The sequence below is a fragment of the Lindgomyces ingoldianus genome (genome assembly GCF_010093535.1).
Source record: "Lindgomyces ingoldianus strain ATCC 200398 unplaced genomic scaffold BDR25scaffold_51, whole genome shotgun sequence".
In the NCBI taxonomy this organism is placed as follows: Eukaryota; Fungi; Ascomycota; class Dothideomycetes; order Pleosporales; family Lindgomycetaceae; genus Lindgomyces; species Lindgomyces ingoldianus.
The window spans coordinates 252371-274327 of NW_022985212.1; the positions used below are offsets into that span (position 1 = coordinate 252371).

At 46.6% G+C, this 21957-nt stretch overlaps 3 protein-coding genes across 3 annotated transcripts; 2 read left to right on the forward strand and 1 right to left on the reverse strand.

The window, feature by feature from the left end:
* Positions 1-5799: 5799 nt before the first annotated feature.
* Positions 5800-11881, reverse strand: BDR25DRAFT_243935 (beta subunit of fatty acid synthase; the record flags this gene model as incomplete). The annotated part of the gene is made up of 2 exons (XM_033685833.1): positions 5800-6809; positions 6865-11881. 2 exons carry the CDS (start codon positions 11879-11881, stop codon positions 5800-5802), a joined length of 6027 nt encoding a protein of 2008 aa, XP_033540816.1.
* Positions 11882-13076: 1195 nt separating this feature from the next.
* On the forward strand, positions 13077-15477 carry BDR25DRAFT_272325 (amp dependent CoA ligase). The gene is made up of 5 exons (XM_033687306.1): positions 13077-13488; positions 13548-13928; positions 13988-14260; positions 14314-14476; positions 14530-15477. Exons 1-5 carry the CDS (start codon positions 13210-13212, stop codon positions 15150-15152), a joined length of 1719 nt encoding a protein of 572 aa, XP_033540817.1. The 5' UTR covers positions 13077-13209; the 3' UTR covers positions 15153-15477.
* Positions 15478-17082: 1605 nt separating this feature from the next.
* On the forward strand, positions 17083-21741 carry BDR25DRAFT_272329 (P-loop containing nucleoside triphosphate hydrolase protein). The gene is made up of 4 exons (XM_033687307.1): positions 17083-17619; positions 17796-17907; positions 17957-21040; positions 21091-21741. Exons 1-4 carry the CDS (start codon positions 17365-17367, stop codon positions 21480-21482), a joined length of 3843 nt encoding a protein of 1280 aa, XP_033540818.1. The 5' UTR covers positions 17083-17364; the 3' UTR covers positions 21483-21741.
* The last annotated feature ends 216 nt before the right edge of the window (positions 21742-21957 follow it).

Sequence of the window (21957 nt, forward strand, 5' to 3'; positions counted from 1 at the left end):
AGGGCTAAAGTGGGCTGTTTTGCGAGAGAATAGGGTGGTTTTAGTAGGGGCTTAGCAAAAGTGGCCGGCTAACCTGTGTGGCCAGCCAACCTGTTAGGTACGTTATTAGCTATAAATACTATCTAAAAGAAAAATCCTTACGCATATAGCTTAAGTATAGTCTTAATAATTACTTTTTTCTTATTATTACCTAGCCTTTGTAAGTTAGCTATAGAATTAGCTTATAAAGGTTATCTAGTGCTATAGTTATTTACTATTTTTTAAAAGACCTTATATATAGCTATAGCACATTTCTTTAAGAGTTTTATGTCTTATTTAAAAGCTTAAAGTATAAGCTATATCTAATGTTCTTTTAGTGCATCTAAGTAGTATTATTAGAAATGCATTAGTGTAAAAAAAGTAGTTTAGTAGGGTCTTAGTAAAAGTAGGCAACTTAGGTGTGTAGGTAACTTGCCTGTGAAGTACGTTAGTAGATTTTCTTTAACACAATTGTATATCTAACTTGTAACAATTAGCTAATATATGTAAGGACGGAGCTCTGTACCACTACGCCAATACAACCAAAAAGGTGCGAATAATCAACCAACGTTAATTATTGCGTACAGAATAGTATATATACCCGTCGCACGTAAGCACCATCTCGGCCTTACACGTAAGCGCCATCCTGGCCTTACATTATCCCCCTTCTTAGCAGACGCATGTCCCAGGCGTCACATGACCTACCCGCAGCTCAGAGGCGCCTATGCGCATGTCTCGGTTACCGGCCAGAGGCTGACCACCTGCGGCCCAGAGGCGCGGGATAAACACGACGCAACGCTCAGTGGCCACGCCAGCTAAGCCATACACACTAGACCTCCCAGCAGCAACAACGTGGCGCCAGAAGAGGCCGCCTCACGTTTTAGTCTAAAAACTGGCTTAAAGCTGACTAAGGTGGGGGTTGAACGCGCGACTGTCCTTGTTGTTAGTTGATTATTATGTAAGGACAGAGCTCTGTACCACTACGCTAATACAACTAAAAAGGTGCGAATAATCAACCAACGTTAATTATTGCGTACAGAATAGTATATATACCCGTCGCACGTAAGCACCATCTCGGCCTTACACGTAAGCGCCATCCTGGCCTTACAATATAAAGATATTAGTTAACGTACCTAACAGGTTGGCCGGCTACACAGGTTAGCCGGCTACTTTTGCTAAGCCCCTACTAAAACCACCCTATTCTAGCGCAAAACAGCCTAATTTAGCCCTATATAAAGTAATACAACACAAGATATTATTTAAAGTCTACTTCTACTACTTTCTTACACATATGCAAGTTATGCCTAGTCTAATTACACTGCCTGTATTGCCTTTAACTTAGCTTACTTTCTTTAGCGCGCACCTATGTCTTTAGCTTCTTCTTATTACTACACGCTTTAAACTTCTTTAAAGCAGTTAAACAAGCTTTACCCTTAACTATTAAGCTTTTTTTTACTTAAATTTACTTTCTTTTATGCAATCTATGTTACGTAGCAGCCTTATTTACTACTTAAAGCTTTATAATATCCTTTTACACTAACACTAGCTTATGCGTAATAATTACTGCCCTCTTTAAAACTTTTTTAAAGGCCTTTACTATAGACATTAGTAAGCTATTTACATGCCTTTAAATTTTTACTTTTATAAGCATTAATTATAACCTAAATTTAAAGGTATTACTTAAGGTTTACAACTGCTAGAGCTTATTATTAATAAGTAGTAGTAGTAATAAAGTATGCAACTAAATGTTAAAAGCTATTTTAACCTATTCTAGGTTAAATAGAACTAAACTAGCGCCTTAAAACTCTTCTTAGATATTACTAAAAGTAATTACTGTATTATAGGCGCGTATAAAGTATAGTAGGAACTTAAGTTTTATAATATAAGTAATTTAGTTACGCATAAGATCTTTAGCTTAGCGCTTATACACCTTTTTTAAAGAAGTAAAACAACCTACATTAAAAGGCTATAAAAGGTGCAATAAGTGTAGAAGCATATAAATAGTAATAATTTTATTTTTTTATAGTACTACTAGAAATTAAGTAAGTTATAACGTACTTCACAGGCGAGTTGCTTACACACCTAAGTTGCTTACTTTTGCTAAGACCCTACTAAACCACTCTTTCTACACTAATGCATTCCCTACAACACTACTTAGACGCGCTAAAAGAATGTTAGATACAGCTTACACTCTAAGCTTTTAAACAAGACAGAAAACTCTTAAAAAAATGTGCTATAGCTATGTGCAAAGTTTTATAAAAAATAATAAATAACTATAGTACTAGATAACGTTTATAAGCTAATTCTATAGCTAAATTATAAAGGCTAGGTAATAAAAAAAAGCAGGTAATTATTAAGACTATACTTAAGCTATATGCGTAAGGAATTTCCCCTTAGATAGCATTTATAGCTAATATAGCTAATTCTTTACGCGCTAAGCGTAATCTAGGCTATGTTTATATAAACTAGCCTAGTATGTTTGTAAAGTGTTATTTAGAGCTTAAAGTAACATTTAAGCGTAAGTATAACTATAAAAGAGCTCTTTATAAGAGTTCTAGGGTAATTTAGAGTAGGTTTAGCCTTGTAGAGAATATTAAAGCTAAGTATAGCATCTAGAATAATAACACGTACAACTTTAGCAAAATAAGGTTTATAATTAGCTAAATATCTCTTAACTATACTTGCGCTTAAAACTTTACTTTAAGCTCTAAATAACGCTTTACAAACATACTAGGCTAGTTTATATAAATATAGCCTAGATTACGCTTAGCGCGCAAAGAATTAGCTATATTAGCTATAAATGCTATCTAAGAGGAAATTCCTTACGCATATAGCTTAAGTATAGTCTTAATAATTACTTGCTTTTTTTTATTACCTAGCCTTTATAATTTAGCTGTAGAATTAGCTTGTAAAAGTTATCTAGTGCTATAGTTATTTATTGTCTTTTATAGGACTTTATACATAGCTATAGCATATTTCTTTAAGAGTTTTATGTCTTGTTTAAAAGCTTAGAGCGTAAGCTGTATCTAACATTCTTTTAGCGCGTCTAAGTAGTGTTGTGGGGAATGCATTAGTGTAGGAAAGGTGGTTTAGTAGGGTCTTAGCAAAAGTAAGCAACTTAGGTGTGTAAGCAACTCGCCTGTGAAGTACGTTAGCTTTTATAGCTATTAATAATAAAAAGCTAATAAGCGCCTATAACTTTTCTTTTTATATGCTTATTAAAGTGCTTTAACTAGTAAAAACACTTAGAAACTAGCTAAGAATTTGCAGAACGCGCAGCTATTAGTATAAGGGTACCTTTAGGCTTGTCTAAAAGAAACTAGCTAGGTAATAAGGCACCTATATTAAAAGGAACAGCTACGTTATTACTAGATAGCAGCAGCCTTTAGAGACAAGTCTTAGCTAATAAAGGCTGTAGAGGAGAACAACCCTTTACTTTAGCCTTAAGGGCTTCTATCTTGTCTAGGGAGAAAAGGTCCCCCTTTAAGTACTTTACATGTTAAGCCTCTAGCAGATCTAGTAATTTTTAAATATAATCTTGTTTAGAACGCTTTTTATTCTTTGCCTCTAAGGTCTTCTAGCTCTAACATAGCATCTTTTCCTGTAAACAGAGTTGCTTCTAATTCTAAACTAGTTATTTGTCTAATAACGCACAGTCCCTAGCCTAAGAGGCTTTAGTAGACTAAAGAAGTTCCTCTCTCTCTCTCTCTAAGCGCTCCTACACAGCATTAGACATAAAGGTGTTGCACCTGTTGTTTTTTTTTACACACTTAATGCACTTATCTAAGGACAACATTAACACATAGAACAACCTTAAGAATTAGTAAGCGCTGCAGGGCCTTATTTTTATCTAGCAAAAAGGATTAAAATAAAGGGTAACATAAAGATAATAAGATAAACAGGACTAACAAGCTATTTAGTCTAAAAAAAATAGATGTTAGAGATGCCTTTTAGTAAGTAGGCGCTTACTTTATAAATAAACCCTTACTAACACAGTTGTGTAAGCAGAGCGGCAAGGACGCTGCTAGAGAGGAGGGGCAGCGTGTTACAGTCTACAGTTAGACCAGCGTAACTCCACCAGCAGTGCTCCACAATCTAGCTAGGTTAGGACAGGGCTTGCTTACAGACTACTTAGAGGGCACAGAAGCAGCACCACTGCCTGCAGTAATAGAAGAATGTGTTGTCTAATAAAAAGGTAAGACATAAGTCCTAAAGAAGCCTTAGCAAGCTTAGTAAGTTTAAGCAAGTTAGCAGTACAGCTAACACAGCTAAACTTAGAGAACTTATCTAAACTTGCCTTAGCACCTTCTATATATGTATATAGTTCCCTTATTAAACAACCTTTAGAAGGTGTGTTTAATGTTTAGTTTATTCTTTATATAAACTAAGTAGCATTTAGCTTTCTAAAAAGCTATAATACTATTTATATATCTTACACTATATATACCTCTAATTCTGTCTAACAGGACTGTTTAACCTAGCCTCTCTACTGCTGCATACAGGGCAAACCACAATCTAGTCACTCTATTCCCCTCCAGTAGCCCATTAGCCTGTACGTAGGACTGTACACCCTACCGGATTGGCCCCTACCATCCGCCCTACTTCCCCCTTAGGAACATCACAAGACCCGAGTGCTTCTGCGAAGCAAGGATTGTAACATAAAGGCGCTGCGGACAGTGCAATTAGACTAGGCATAACGCGCAAACGTGTAAGCAAGACGTAGAAGTAGTATCTAAATAATATTCTAGGCTGTACTGTACTATATAGTGCTAGAGCGGGTTGTTATGGCCATAATAGAGTTTGTTGTGGTGTGGTCTTAGCAAAAGTAAGCAACTCAGGTGTGAGCAACTGCTAATCCCTGACACACCAATGCGGCTGATGCCAATTCCCGACACACTGATGCGGCTGATGCCAATCCCTGACACACCAATGTGGCTGATGCCAATCCCCGACACACCGATGTGGCTAGAGAGGTGGAACAGACGCAACTAACTATAATTTAAACATGTTTTACACAACGCATGCTAGAGCAAACTGCGTGCAAATTAACATAAAGGTGCACTTACATTAGGTATACATTTTTTTTTAAAAAAAGAATATAAGAAACACATAAGGTGACAGAAAAATAGCGTTACCGGGGTTTATCTGAAGAAATTCTGACTAGCGCGTCTAAAAGAGGAGATTCTGCTCAACTTTTCGTTCTGCAAACCCGAATATAATAAGCAGAGCAAGCTCTGCTAATAATAGTAGAAGTAGTAAGGGCTATAACAACAGCTAAGAGGCAATAGTAAAGGCTGTAGGTGCAAAAGTAAAAGCTGTAGGAGCTGTTGTGGCTTAGAGAAAGAAGATTTCTATATCAGGAATGCGAGAAGATCCACCCTAACCCATTCTTAAGCTTGTCGCACTGTCGTGTACTTGTTGAATTCGCAGATCTTTCCTCTTCAAAATAGAAGTCGTCCTCGCTTGCAAATTTGGCCTAACCTTTCCGGATGCTGGATTTCCGGGATTCCACAATTCTCCTCTTCTTGGCATTACCGATCTTCAAGGACATGTGCCGCACAGCTTACCTGGCTATCTCTTTTCCTTAGGCAGGGCTCACAAATTAAGGATAGTCTGAAGTCCTTCTACCTAACAACTATCGCCAGATTTGCAGAACACCTAAGCCAAGCATGCGCAAAAAGCAATATGTACAGGATACGTTACAAACACTGCCTTACATATGGGTCTATCACAACCACCAATAGACCACGCGATCTAATCCTTTATCCACGCCTTCCCTCTTTACCCTTTAATCTCCACCCACCCATCAAGCACACTTTTCAACCTGTCGCTCCCCGTAACACTATATGCGTACTCAAACGCCTCCTTGCTAATATCAAATGGTCTCGCCGTAACATTGGGCACATATCTGCCAATCAATTTGCCGGGATCTATGCAATCCACACGAATGATTTGCTGCAGCACTTCCCTAAAAGCAGCGAGGTTCGAGCGCAGGAAAGAGGAGTGGAAAGGCACGTCGATGCCGACGAGTGGAATAGTAGCTTTGCCGCGGTCAAGAGTGATGGATTTTGGGTCCACTGTGATTAGGCTGTCGACGTATTTAGTGATGAGAGATTCGAGCGAGGGGGGTGGCGTGGTGGATGTGGCGAGGTCGTTGCAGACTAGTGTGAGTGTTTGCAAATTGCGCAAAGTGCCGGCACAGACGTATTGCTTGTCTTGCACGTTGTAATTGACTATCTCAAGCAGCGCTCCCGAATCTTTAGCAATAGTCATGACAGTTGCCTCGAGCTTCTTGACATCGAAACTCTTAGTCACGCGCGAGGGGTCCACTGCCATCATACCAAATTCGCTGCGTCCTTCATCATCACGTTCGACAGCGACTTGCATACTTAGGCCGCGGTAGAATACGATGGAGAGAAATTGCTCTAGAGGCATCATGTTCGCAATTGCGCAGAGAGCGGCATATTCGCCGAGCGAGTGGCCTGCATATTTGGACTTATCCGAGACGAGCCCGCGCGATACCATGTCTTCGAAGGATGCTTTCTCCATGACGGTGAGGGCAGGTTGCGCGAACTCAGTGGAAAGGAGAAGACCCTTGGGGTGGCGGTAGGTGTATCTGGGGGTGGTGGAGTTGATGTCGAAGAAGCGCTTGGTTTCCTTTGCGCCTGTCTTGGAGACCGACTCGTAGGTCATGCGCATGTAGTTCTGACGAATAGCGGCACCACGCTTACCGCCAAAGTGAACAGTCAGTGTCTTGGGGTTCTTGCGGACGATATCGGAGATTCGGAAGCCTGTGATTGATCAGCATGAGGTTTTTCACGATGAAAGACGGCTTCAAACGCTTACCATATGTCTCATCAAAGTGCTTATCTGCCCGGTTCCAAACTGCACGAGCAGCAGACGAAGTCTCGTACAGATCCATTCCCATACCCACCTCCTGGCTACCCTGACCTGTGAAGATGTAGGCTGTCTCAACCGGCTCAATCTCGCACTCGCCAACAAACACCCTCTCTTGGCTTGCCACATTGCATGCTTCAATCTTGAAGATCTTATTACCCTCTAGCATAGCGATATGATCAAAGTGCACCTCAACCCTGTCGCCGGGTTTGATCATCCCAGTGAAAGTAGCCGAGAAGTTGCGCATAGATGCGATATCATTCTCAGCGCAGCGCATCTCGATGATCGAGCGGATGATGGCCGAAGTGTGCATACCATGTGTGATCGGGCCAGGAAGACCAGCGTACTTCGCGAAGGCAGGCGAAACGTGGATGGGGTTGAAGTCCTGGCTGATCCTCGAGTATTCGGAGTTATTAGCCGGTGCAGTAAAGACGAAACCCTCCCTAGTGTTGTCAAGACATACAGGACGCTCAAACGGTAGGCGTTTACTAACTACCTTTCCATAGCGCTCAAGGTAGCCCATGACGGGGTTGCTAGTGACATTACGTGTCGCAGTGGAAAGCGAATCGTAGTGAACGGTAGCGATCTCCCGTGCAACCTTAGAGCTCGCGGAGGCGGCGAAGATCTTGCCGTTGGTGCGAAGGTGAGAGTACACACTCTTCGACTTAAGTGAGAAGAAGGTCTCTAGCTCAAAGGTGAGCGTCTGCTTGGCGAGTTCCTCAGCCTCGACATGCTCATTCCACGTGATATATTCCTTCGATAGCAGCAGGTTGGCCAAGCTAGGAGAAGCAAAGTCGACCTCCCAAAGGTCTTCCTTCTTCGTGGAGAAGCACTCGGGGAAGTCAGTATAAGTGCCGCGGTAGAAGAACTCGGAGACAATATCCATGACCGGCACATGGTTCCTGCTGATTGTTGCGCAGACCTCGACAGTCTTCCCCGTCTCGGAGATGCTAGTGGAAGTAGTGCGCGCAAAACTCTCAGTCTCCTCTCCTACCTTGAGTGGAACAGCCGCAGGATACATACGAAATTTGTTTGACAGATGGACAAGGTTAAGCAGATCGGCTTGCACAAGCAGGAGAGCCTTCACCATAGCCTTCCAGCCAACCACGATGGCGAAATCCATCGGCACATAGCCCTCTTTGTCGGTATGACGGATACCTCCACCAATGGTGGCCGTGAATTTCTCAACCATATCCTGCGTAATCAGAAGTTTGCCACCACTGGTTTTGTACGCCTGGCAGCCTCCAGGAAGCACGGGCGTCTTGTATGTTTTGCCAAGCCAGACCTTCTTGTAGAAGTCGACGATCCTGTCAGTACGCCCTTCGGTGTCTTCATGCAGCAGGGAGTGGGGAGTTTCAGGGTGGTACGAGAAGCGGAACTCAAGAGCCAGCGGCTCGGTACAGGCGTTTTCAAAGCAGTACATGCGAACGATGATCTTATTGCCATGTTCGGTCGAGATTGAGAGATCAGTTTGAGTGGTGCCGTTACTGCTCATTGTGATAGAGACACAGTCATGGCGCTGCTTTTCGGTGATGATGACAGACAGGTCGTGTGCTGGCGCAAATGCTTGTCGGAGGGGGTTGGGGATCATGCTATGTCCGCTTTTGACGTACTTGCTATTAAAGAGGGCATAACGCCATGAGAGCTTCTCGCCGGCGAGCAGATCGAACCATTCATCCGGCGAAGGAAGCTCCTTGATATCGGTAGGGATCTTGAACGTGGTAGCATTGGGCCCGGTGAAGATGGAGAGACCCTGCTGACGGACAGACTTCCGAGAAGCATGGTGACCGAAAAATTCAACTCTGGGGATTGCATTAGCATTACCAGAATAGGTCTGCTGGAGGATCCTGTCTAGGTGGCCCGCGTTGATCTTGTCCAAGATGACCTTGACGGGCTCGTTGATGTTCCGTGGCGTCGCGTAAGTGACAGCAACAGGCCCCTGCAGGATACAAGTCCTTTGCACATCCTCGTCGACAACCGCATCGACGAACTCAGATTGCCAAAGTGAGTCCTTCTTGAACCAGGTCTCAAAATTACCGTCAATAACTGGTATGAAGGGAACGGGTTTCTGGCCCGCGCGACAGCATATGGCGAGAAAGTAATCCTGGTCCTCTTGGTTGATGAGCTGCGTCTGACTCTCCTGGTAGGCATGGGCAAGGTTGCGCAGCACCTCAAATGGCTCATTGTAGTCAGCGTAGCTGGTAAATATAGGCTGTGTGAGCTCCCAGTTAGACAAGGGGAGACGCTCTTCGATACGACGGATGAAGTCACCAAAGATGCGAACATATGAGGGATCAATCCACTGGGAGCGTTTACTGAGATAGAAGAGGTTGACCATCCGGCGGGCGACATCCTGGTAAGTCATATCCACAAGGTCAACGGCCTTACCCGTTGAGAAGCAGTGGCCGAACCAGACCTTCTGGAAGTCTTTATTAAGGCGCCCAATGATGTAGCTCTTCTGCTTCTGAAGCTCAGGCAGCTGCAAGCTCTTGGGAAGCGAAAATATCTTCTTATCCATCTCAGCCCACAACTGAACACCACGGGTAGCGATCTTGTGGATGGGCTGGCCCATCTCGGACTTGACAGTCACGATGTCTTTACATTGCTGCCACATCGCATCCTCGACACCTTGGCAGGCGGCGATAGCTTCCTTGGCCGCGAGCGAGGTGTGAGCCTCTTTAGCGACCATCATGCGCGAACCGAAGAGAACACCGTCGAAGGGCATAGGAGGCTGGTTGAACCTCGACGCCCATGACCCAGTGAGGTAAGGGTATGTGTCGTCAGCTCCGCCGAACCCTGATCCTGCGATGAGGATGATGTTGGGGCAGCGCCTGATTGCAGCATAAGTGTGAAGAATAGGAGCATGGAAGTCCTCGCTAGAGTGATGACCACCTCCTCGTCCACCAGTCCACTGTAGCATGATCGGGAACTCAGCGTGCTCCTTAGCGACTCTAATAACTTCTTGAATGGCGCTCACATTGCCAGGCTTAAAAGAAATGTGCTTAATACCGAGTTCATTGATATAGTTAGCCGCAATCTCAATTGATGGTACTCCAGCCCCGAGAGTGATGCCATCAATTAAAGTTCCTTGTGAGATAAGCTTTTTGATCAACGGGATCTGCCATCCAATTTGTCGTGGCGCGGAATAGATGACGTTGATTGTAAGACCCTTCCCAGCCGGTATTAGTTGCTCAATCGTGCGAATAGCCTTTACAAAATCGTCTTCCTGATGGTAGCCGCCAGCAGCCAGCTCGACGTGGTAGCCAGCGTTGATGATCGCGGCGACGAAGTCTGGATGGATCGTAGTCGGTGTCATACCCGCGACCATGAGCGGCGGTGTACCGAGCAACTGACTCATCTTGGTGTTAACGATGGTTCTTCCGGACGCGTCAGTCAATAGTGAAGGTTGAAAGTCGCGCAGCCAGTCTGCAGGCTTCTGGCGAGAGTCAGAAGACGGCGGATTGAAGAGATCAGGCTTATATCCAACATGCGGCAGGCTTCCTTCAAGAGGCCCGGCAAGGATGACTCGTGTGCCCGTACCCTCCTTCGAGCGGTGGAGCAGAGTGCCAACGCCGCTTGTCTCACCGGGGCCAAAATCAATGATGCAAGACATGGTGGGGAAGTTTGTAGCGCCAGGCCAGTCGACCATCTCGGTGGTGATCGCTGAGATGAGGATGGGGAAGAGGGCTTCTTCCTCAAGCTCACGCAGATCACGACCAGTATTAGAGTCGTAGACGCTGATAAGGAGGTCTGAAGGCTTGACGGCGATGTTGTAGCGAACGATATCAGCTACGATTATGTTGCGGGTGTTGGCAAGGTAGAAGGTATGGAATGGTGCAGTAACCGGAAGGAACCTCGTAGTCAGAACCTTGCCACTCATAGTCTTAACTTTCTGTTGCACCTTTTTGACGCCCTCTAGCCATGATGTGAAGCTCTTCAATGACTCGGGTGGCCCTCCGCAGACTATGTTCGTAGGACTGTTGACGAGCGCGATAGCGACACGCTTGTTCTCGGGTACATGCTGGTTAAAAGCCTTGGCCTGCTTTTCCAGCTCAATGCGGGACATGTGCATGACGTTCATCATAGGAGTGGGCTCTTCTGTTGGCTCGGCATCATCCTGAACCATCTTCTGCCAAGCAGTCTTCAGAGGGAACTGTTGCTGGGAGCGACATCCTGTGAAGAAAAGAGTGACAAGGCATGATCGGAACGTACCCTTGAAGTCATCCCATGTCCTGCAAGTAGCGATGCCTGCCGCGACAACGATGCCTTGGCTATGGCCTGTCGAGCCTTCAAGGTTCTCAACGACCTCTCCGGGAGTGAGGTTCCAGATCTTGCAAGCAACGTAGAAGCTTGCGAGCTGGCCGAGGGCGATAAGTGGGAAGCTGACAGGGGCGCTGAGGAGATACTCCAAGTTTGGCGTCGTCTGGGGCTCCTTCAGCCACTTGAAAAAGTCAAGACCAAGGGGATATTGGTCAACGACCGTCTCGTCATTCAGAAGTTGCCCGAGGATCATGCTTCCAAATTCCAGTAGATTGTCTAGCAAACACCCATACGTCGCATATAGGCCTCGGAGTTCCGTGAAATACTCATGGGTGTTACCCTGTCCGCCGAAGACAGTGTATGTGGGTACCCGCTCGCTCAAGTGGGACGCTGCGAAGAGATGCGGCGTCCTTTTGCTAAGTGGCCGCTGCATCATGTGCATAGCCTCATAGTAGCATTTAATTATGTCCTGCTTGCAGCTTAAATCGGCGTCCTGTTGCTCAGCAGCTTGTCGATGGATGTCTCTGTCCCGTAGATGGTCGTTTGCTAGCTTGTCTACGATTTTAGAGAAAAGCTCCGAGGACATGCTGGTTTCCCTGTCCTCCCTGCCAGCGATGTGTCGCAAAAATTGCACAAGCATTTGAAGGTCCGAATACGGTTCTTGAATCTTCTTATCTGTGTAAGATGCTAGAAAGTCATTTCGCATGCGGCAGGTGAACAGCTGTAAGTGGCTCATTACGGGTAGCGCAAAACTCTTGCTTCCATATGTGCATTCGACGAAGTACTCCTCCTCTTCCTCCACATTCGGTCGGGGTGAAGCGAAGTTGAAATCCATATTGATGCAGCTGTTAGCAGTGTAAACGAGAGTAGAGGTGGCTCAATTGATGGAGTAAGGGAGGGTATCAAACGAACGGTCTATCTTGACGAAGGAACAAGAAGTAAGCAGAAGGCATGCGCAATTGCAGATGAACGATATGATGTAATGAAAACTAGCACATCGCCCGCTCGTTGGTCCCAATGCAATCACACGTGGGCGAGTTTGGCTCTGATTCATTATCGACAAATTTGTGCTCTTTTCTTACGACTCTTACACCGTATTGTATTATCTCAGCGCACTCTGTAGCTTTCGTTGAGGTCACTGCACGCAGACCCACTGACAAAACTCAGGCCTAACTTGCCGTACCGCGTGGCTGAGTCCCGAACGGCCCCCGCTCACCGGCTTCGGTACCTTGTTTGACTGGATGCATCTACCGAATTCTCCAGTCAGCCCATGCAGGAACACCGCAGGATTAAGGGATCCGCCAATGGCACTAGTGACTCCACTCGGTTCTCAAGTTCAGCCGAGGCCGAACGCTACCGACAACCATCTGACATGCAGGAACGTCATCGGCAACGAAAGCGACTAGGTAAAACTACTCGATACGACCCTCCAATAACATGACATTCGATCGAATGCAGTATCCACTGCCCGGTTCATCCTTCCATTCGATCGTACTTAGTTCCTGGTCTAGCTCTCTTTGGATCTGTAAATAGCATGAAAGTTGCCAGTACGTTGAAGCCTGAGATTCGTTTATTCCAGAGATTCTGTCTAGTGTCTACCCATTTCAAAGAAGCCCGAAACGCGATGTAGCACAGTCGCAGTTGACTAAGTGTCTCTACGATAGCTGCTGCAACACTACCTTCTTCAGACTAGCAGGAATCTTTAGAACCTTCGCTTCCGAATAAAGCGCGCCTGCTTTGTCTACACTATGTTGGAAGCGTACAATACTACAGCCACGTTGATCGGCATCGGCGTAAGGCTATTTCGAATGCTAAGCGTCTAGTGCTTACCATGGGCTGTGTGCTAGCTGCGGAACGGTTAAATGGAACTTCTTGTCTGCTCACGTACTCCTTGGCGTTGTCATCGCTAGCTTTAAGAGCCAGTCTGCCTATCGTTGATAGATTGTGAGCTTCTATCTATCATCATCATTACTACTTTCAAGGCCACAATCTATGCAAACACCAACCCTATAGCCAACACCATAGCCACCTACAATGGTCTTTACTGCCCCCGCATGGGTACCACACCTGCCCTTCGATCCTCCGGATTCGGTTCCTCTTCATCAGTTCCAGTTTGATGAAGCATATGGCCGCTGTCCATTTCAATTGTCTAAAAGCCCCTTTACCTGTGCACTCTCCGGCGCGACCAACCCTGTCTTGGATGTAAAACAGCGCGTCGAACACCTTGCTCAGGGTTTGGCAAAAGATATGGGATGGAAGCCTAACATAGGAAGCGAGTGGAACAAGGTCGTGAACATTTTTAGCTTGAATCATGTAAGTCTGACCTGGGGAGCGGAGTTGAGGATAATTAGCCTGACACGTTCCTCTCTCAGATTGACTACATGACTTTGACCTGGGCGATCCAACGCCTCAACGGCATCTGCACCCCGGCCAGTGCTTCATCTACAGTTGAAGATTTGGAGTTCCAACTTCGTGATTCGCAAGCCAAAGCTATCTTCACATGCGAGCCCCTCCTCCCAATCGCGCTGCAGGCTGCGGCAGCTGTAGGTATTCCAGAGAACCACGTGTACTTGATAGATCGTTCAGATCAGACTCGCACTTCTACAAACCTGTCCTGCAGCCGAAAATCGGTACAGGATCTAGTTACTGAAGGAGGAAAAGAACCCTGCTTGGATGCAATGCTGTGGGAGCCAGGACAAGGTGCTCGACAACTGGCTTTCCTTTGCTACTCAAGCGGAACATCTGGTCGCCCGGTATGCTGTCCACCCAAACGACGATATCTGAAGCCTAAATGCTAACGGAAGCGTATCAGAAAGGAGTCCAGATTACTCATCAGAACATGATAGCGAACGTTCTACAATCTTTCGCTTTGGATAGTGGCCGACGAAAACTGAAAGAGAAAAATGGACCTTCGAGAACATACACTGAATACTCTTTAGGGGTTCTACCCATGAGCCATGCGTATACACTTACCGTCTTACAGCTCGCTACGTACCGGGGAGACGGTATTCTAGTACTGCCAAATCCTGATTTGATAGCTTGTTTCAAGGTTATCTCTAAATACAGGATTTCCACACTGTGGCTTGTTAGTATTACTCTTTCTAGCCGTCCGAGGCCATCACTGACGCCATCTTCAAGGTGCCGGCCCTGATTGAAATGATTCTCAAGATCCGCAACATCGCCATCGGATATGATCTCACCAGCGTGGACAATATCGTGAGTGGGGCTGCACCGCTTCCAGAAAAGACAGCAGATGCTCTACAAAGACTATTGCCACAATGTCGTATTCGACAAGGTTACGGTAAATTGCGCATGTCGATCCTGCTTCCACTCTTGCTGATGTTTCATCAATAGGCCTCACCGAAGCAAGCACCGTTGTCTGCTGGACTCCCGATCATGATATTTGGTTCAAGTCCGTGGGATCCCTTTTGCCAGGCTGTGAAGCAAAAATCATTCTCGCAGATGGCTCAGAGGTTTCAGAACATGGTGTACCTGGAGAGTTGTTTGTAAGATCACCTTCTATTAGCATGGGCTATCACAATGATCCTCAGAATACCAATGACACATTTGTGGACGGTTGGTTGCGTACTGGCGATCAAGCGATGGTCTGCAAATCACCGTTGGGCAACGAACACGTCGTCATCACCGACCGAATCAAGGACCTCATTAAGGTTAGAGGGCACCAAGTCTCTCCCTTAGAGCTCGAGACTTTCTTGCTTACTCATCCTGCTGTCTCCGATTGCTGTGTAGTACCAGTTCCGGATGCACGCTCAGGGGAGGTGCCGAAAGCATTTGTCGTCAAACACGAGCAGTATCGCAACAGCAATTGTGACGAGCAAGTATTAAGGCACGAGATTCAGGAATACGTAAAAGAGAGCAAAGCTGATTACAAACGTCTGGCAGGCGGTGTTGAATTTATAGAGGTCGTCCCAAGAGGCCCAGGTGGGAAACTACTCAGGAGAATGCTGCGTGCATAATCAAACAGACCTTGCACGGCTCACCAAAGGCGCTGAGATGATGGCGCACTTGATGGTGTTAATGCGTAGCCAAGTTGCTGAGCTTCAAGCAGCAAAATCAAGCAGCCGCAAAGCGCAAATCACATAATAGAAAGCGGCTACAGAATGAAGGGGCTTTGGAGGTCGAGGACGGTATATGTCTGACTACTCTGAAGGAGTTCAATGCTCGTGATTGTAAGGGTGGGGTTCCACACCACTCCGCGGTCACAACCAAAACGGTACGAATAATCTACCAACGGTTGATTCGCGTGCAGAATAGAGTATATATACCTTAAATTATCCCCCTAACGTATGTTCCAGGCGTCCCCTAGCCTAATCCGGAGCTCGGAGGCACGGAGGCACAGAGGCACACAGGGGACACATGCCCATGTCTCAACTGACCACCTGCGGCTCAAAGTATACTAGACCTCCCAACCGTTACAACATGGAGCTAGAAGAAGCCGTCCTACTTTTCAGTTAAAAGCTGGCTAAGCTGTCTGAGGTGTGGGTCGATCGCGCAACTGTTCCTCGCCGTAGGTTGATTATTGGAGCTACTATCAGCCTCCACGCCCTCAGATACTTGCACCAGATGATCAGCCAGGACTGTAGAAAAGCTCTGACACTTCCCTACCTTGTTCCCGTAAAGACAGCCTGCAGTGTGCCTAGGTCGTTAGGATCCGCCTCAAACTTGTGCACCGGTTGGTTAGCAAGCAGGCCTAGTACATCGCCTACACAGATGGTGAGGCTGTATCCAAGTGAAGGAAGCCGAAGGAAGCCGAGGCTAATAAGCGTAATGATAGAGTAGCAGTTGCCAAGGGGTTAGCGTGACCACGTTGGTAGGTCGCAGAAGCGATTGCAAGCCATATACATACCCTTGTCTCCACTGTCGGAGTGATAGGCTGTTCCCTCGCCAGACGAGAAGGCCACCACAGGGTCGATATCGCCCATGCGAAAAGAGGATGTGTTCTGCTGGCCCTCGCCATCGCGTAGAATCACTTGGCAGAGATGCAGAGGCTCTGCATCTTATGAGGGGGTGTGTACAGTTTCGCCGGCAGATGTGTTGCGAATTGTGTTGCGTGATCATGCAGGTATGCGAGAAGCTGGTGAGGTGTATTCTATTCGTCCAGGTGCTGTTCTGCAGAGTATTTATTAATATATATTGTGGGAAAGGCAGTAGGAGCCATTGTTGCTCAGGGAAGGAAGGTTTCCTCATCGGGAAAGCGACAAGGTGCCCAGGGCTGATCATCTTGGCTTGATGTCTTCCTTACGGTAGCATTGTTGGTTCGGTAGGAGATGGAGCAAGTAGGTGCGAACCTAGAGAGAGAGGTTCAGGAGGAGCATAACTGACATTTCAGAGAGCATCGATGTGGCACGGTTACCCGCAAAGGTATTGTATGTTACATTAATACTGTATTACTAAGCGTATACTAAGCGTGTCTACAAGCCACTCGCTTGACATCCGTAGGCTAGCTATTTCGGAATCTTGGCGATTGAATCTTGGCTATTGTATCCTAGTACGACAGGGATTCTCTCAAAGCTAAGAGTGTAAAAAGCGTGAGGCCGATTTTAAAGGGGGCTGTATCGACTCGTTGATATGGCAGTATCATCACGCTGTAGGTAAGCATAGCGTTGTACCAGCAGACCCCGCAGCTGTCTAAACGAGAAAAAGTCAAATGGGACTAAGCGACCATACGCGCGCCGGGGAATTGTAGGATTGTAGGATTGCAGGATTGCAGGATTGCAGGATTGTAGGATTGCAGGATTTCGGGATTTCAGGATGGCAGGATTGTCGGATTTCAGGAATGCCGGATTGTAGGATTAGGGATCATCCCCCGCTTTAGCGGAGCAACTTCAGATTTATTGGCATGACCTAGTGCTGATCTTAAGGTCCACTAACACTCTTTGTAGAATTGCGACATCTGACGGAGCTACCAGCGGGCCAATAGGCGTTACGAAGTCACGTGACCCTCCATGGATCAAAAACCAACTGTTTGTGGTCTCTTATTGGAGGATCCTTGAAGGGTAGAACCTTGTTCTCTCCAGGTAACGCACCGTTCTTGGAATTTTCAAACCTCCAAAGAATCGCAGGATCGCATCTCTCACGTTGCGAAAACCTCCACCGAATTTCATCGATAACTCCGCAGGTGGACGACGACAAGCTTTACCTATACTTGAGCGCTGCTATCGATCAATCATGTCCCAAAGCACGAATTCCTCGTCAGGGGTGGCGATTGACGAGGAACATGGGCCACCATCAGAGGAAGTCAGGATACCTATGGCTGGTCCTAATGAAGAAGAGAAGGAGATTATCAACAGGCAACTTGTAGCACCAACACTGACCATTGGATATTTCGCGCTGTTTCGATATGCAAACATGAACGAATTGATCATCATGGTAATCGCGCTAGTCGCGTCCATCGCTGCTGGAGCGACCATGCCCCTTATGACGGTGCGTCTACTCAAAGTCATTCCTCTGTCGAAAAGGAATATCCTTGACGCATTTCCTTCCGTATGAATGGGCTGTATATATTCACAAAGGCCTTTAAGAGAGACCACACTCCCGTGAATGCCTATTCATTCATTTAGTTCATTTAATCCTCAACCATGTAACTAACGTCTGGGTAGCTTGTGTATGGCAATTTTACAGCTAGCTTCACTTCGTTTTCCGTCCATTCAGTGGCTGCAAAGCATTTCCAGGACCAAATCAACCAGTACACACTTTATTTCGTTTACCTTGGTATGCCTCCTTCTGGCTCCTCCTAAAGTTCAAACTGATATAGTTCTAGGTTTTGCGTCATTCATCATGTCGTGGATCAGTTTTGTCGGCTTTTCCTACTCGGGAGAGCGTATAACGCAACAGATCCGCGAGTTGTATTTACGTGCAATCTTCAGGCAAAATATCGCTTTTTTTGACTTCCTCGGCCCAGGCGAGGTCACCACGCGTATTAGCTCCGATATGAACATAGTGCAAGATGGCATTGGACACAAGATCGGGTTATTTATCACAGGAGTCTCCACCTTTGTGTGTGCCATTATTATTGGCTTCATACGGTCTTGGAAGCTCTCGTTGATCATGCTCTCTGGGACTGTAGCCCTGCTCATGATAATGGGTCTCAACGGGACTATGATGAAGAAGACTCAGACCCTTTCGATGGACGAATATGCTACAGCTGCTTCACTTGCCGAAGAGATTCTCGCTTCGGCTCGCAATGTTGCCGCCTACGGAACCCAGAATCGGTTCCAACAGAAATACAAGATCTTCCTGGACAGGGCATCCAATCACGACTTCAAAGCCAAGCTTTGGCTGTCACTAATGATCGCTGATGTGATGGCAATTCTGAACCTTCAATATGCGCTGGCTTTCTGGCAAGGGAACAGATTTCTGCATAACGGAGAATTGGGGGTTTCCAGCATTGTTACCGTTGTGATGGTGATTATGACCGCCGGATTCTCTATCGGTAGTACCCTACCACATATCCAGGCTTTCGGCGCAGCAACTGCAGCCGCGAACAAGGTATTTAACACCATTGAGCGCAAATCTCCGATTGACCCGGAGTCAGACGACGGAGATATACCGGAGAGCTTCGTGGGTAACATCGAGTTTAAAAACGTGAGGCACATATACCCATCTCGGCCAGACACTACGGTTTTGACAGACTTTAACTTGAAGGTACCCTCAGGCAAGATGATTGCGCTCGTTGGGGCCTCGGGGAGTGGAAAGTCGACAATCATAGGTCTCTTAGAACGGTTCTATCTGCCTGTGAAGGGTCAGATTCTCTTAGACGACAAGGATATTACGACGCTCAACCTGAGATGGCTCAGACAACATATGGCTGTCGTCAGCCAAGAGCCTGTTTTATTCAGCACAACGATTTATGACAGCATCGCACACGGTCTGGTCAATACCGAGTATGCCGATGCATCAAAGGAAAGGAGGACGGAGCTCATTGAGAGAGCGGCACGCATCGCCAACGCCCACGACTTCATCAGCAACCTACCAGAGAAGTACCAAACCAAGGTTGGAGAACGTGGCAACCTTCTCTCGGGTGGGCAGAAGCAACGTATTGCAATTGCACGTGCTGTCGTTTCAGACCCTAAAATTCTTCTACTCGATGAAGCTACAGCAGCCCTCGATACAAAGTTAGAAAGAACTGTTCAAGAAGCGCTCGATCGTGCAGCAGAGGGTCGGACCACCATCGTCATTGCTCACCGACTCTCAACCATAAAGCAAGCCGACAATATCGTTGTCATGTCGAAGGGACGGATTGTCGAGCAAGGCACGCATGATGAGCTATGTAGACTTGATTGCGTGTATGCCAGCCTCGTTCAGGCTCAGGAACTTATTTCAAAGATCAACACAGGTAACCGTATGTCGGTTCAGATCGATCCCGAGAAAGAGGATGTTATCGAGGAAAGCGAAAAGCCTGCTCTGGCTCGAGCGGTGACGTCCATACCATCAATGGTTGCGAAGACACCTGAGAAAGAGGAGGGAACAGATCACAGCACCTGGGCGCTTGTTAAGTTCACTTGGAAGATTAATACAGGCGAGCACATGACAATGGCGATCGGATTGATCTTCAGCTTCCTCGCTGGCTGTGACCCGGCTATTCAAGCCATCTTCTTAGGAAACTCGATCAACTCCCTTCTTTCACCAGGCACATCACTAAGCAGCCTAGGAGTAGGCTTTTGGTGCTGGATGTTCTTCATGCTTGGTCTCGTCAATTGGTTATTCCACTTCGCTCATGGCTTAACGCTCTCTAGAAGCTCAGCCCGTCTGATTGGGAACGTGCGCCAGAGCGCGTTTGCCGCCATGCTCCGTCAAGATATGGAGTTCTACGATAGTGATATGGTCACATCTGGCGCCCTCGCGAACTTCCTGTCATTGGAATCGAACCGCCTGGCCGGATTGAGTGGTTCCACACTTGGCACTATCGTCAGCGCTGTGGCCTCCGTATTTGTTGCGATCATTGTCGGATGCGCATTTGGTTGGAAGCTAGCCCTTGTCTGCACTTCCACAATTCCACTTGTTCTTGCGTGCGGTTACTTCCGAATCAAAGCAATTATTAGTATGGAGAAACGTACAAATGGGAGCTCAGATGCGGCATCCTTTGCGTGCGAAACTGCGTCGTCGATCCGCACTGTCGCTACTCTATCGCTCGAAAAGCATCTCCTCCACGAATACCATGGCAAGCTCGGCGACCAGGCCAGAGACAACCTCAGGTTTATGAACGTCTCTGGTGGTCTGTTTGCCTTATCGGAAGGCTTAATTTTACTCATCCTTGCATTCGTATTCTGGTATGGCGGTGGCTTGATGCTCGCCCAGGAATACACGGTCTTGCAATTCTTTACTATCTACCTCGCCATCATAGGCGCCGCTCAAAGTGCGGGCACGATCTTCACTTTCGCTCCTGATATGGGCGAGGCACGTAAAGCTGCTGCCCTCTTGAAGTCTTTCGTCAATCGCGTTCCGAAGATCGATCACTGGTCTACCAATGGCAAAAATGTTAACACTTTGAGCGGTAAAATCCAACTACAAGACGTGCGGTTCACATATCCCGGAAGACCACATCATTCCGTTCTGCACGGTATCAGTATCTGCGCCGAACCAGGACAGTTTGTTGCACTTGTTGGTGCGAGTGGAAGTGGCAAAAGCACGGTGTTGCAGCTTCTTGAGCGCTTTTACGACCCAACCAGGGGTGCCGTATTTGTCGACGAAGTGGATCTAAAGGACTATAACTTGCAAGACTATCGAGCTCAGCTGGCGATTGTAAGTCAAGAGACGACGCTATACACTGGAACGATCCGTGAGAATGTGCTCGCCGATAAGGAGGACGTGTCTGACGATGCAGTCATACAGGCGTGCAAGGATGGTAAGTGCATTGAATAGTGCTATGTGAGACTCACACTGACGAAGCCACAGCAAATATCTACGAATTTGTCATGTCACTCCCCGATGGCTTCAACACCCTCGTCGGCGCAAAAGGCGCCCTCCTATCCGGCGGCCAGCGCCAACGAATAGCCATCGCGCGGGCCCTCCTGCGTAATCCCAAAGTCCTCCTTCTTGATGAAGCCACATCCGCGCTCGACTCAGCGTCCGAGCGGGTGGTTCAAGCTGCCTTAGACCTGGCCGCTCGGGGCCGCACAACGATTGCGATTGCGCATCGTTTGAGTACCATTCAACACGCTGATGTTATTTATGTGTTTGACCAAGGGAATATTGTAGAGAAGGGAAAGCATGAGGAACTGGTGAAGAAGAAAGGGGTTTATTGGGAATTGGCGAAATTGCAGGCGATGGGTGCGCCGCAATTCTAATATGGTTTTCCTTTTAGATTTTCTTGTATAGAACTCATAGACTTGATGTGGATCACTTCTAGAGGATCAAGACTCCGTCTTCATCTGCTCACAAACAGTCTTCTTCAACATCTTCATGTAAACTAGCATACTGTAGGGCACACTACTTAGCGCGCACAGGGCCTCTGTAGATTAGTATTAGCGCACTTTGTAGCTGAGTCCTTACCCACTCACTTAGCATAACACCTAACGCTTAGCATGTCCCCTACGTTAATATATTAATCGCATATAACTAATACAAGATGCTAGAACTTGTAAGAGTGCAGCTTATTAACACTAATGCCGATATTAGTACTTAGCTAAAAATGCTAAGTTTCTTAGTCTATTAAAACTACAGGCTGTCCTCTACACAACTAATACTCCTCTACATAATCACCCCCACTGCCGTCTCTCTACAAATAAAACCCTCTTATGAATCTGCTACGTAAGGTCAGAA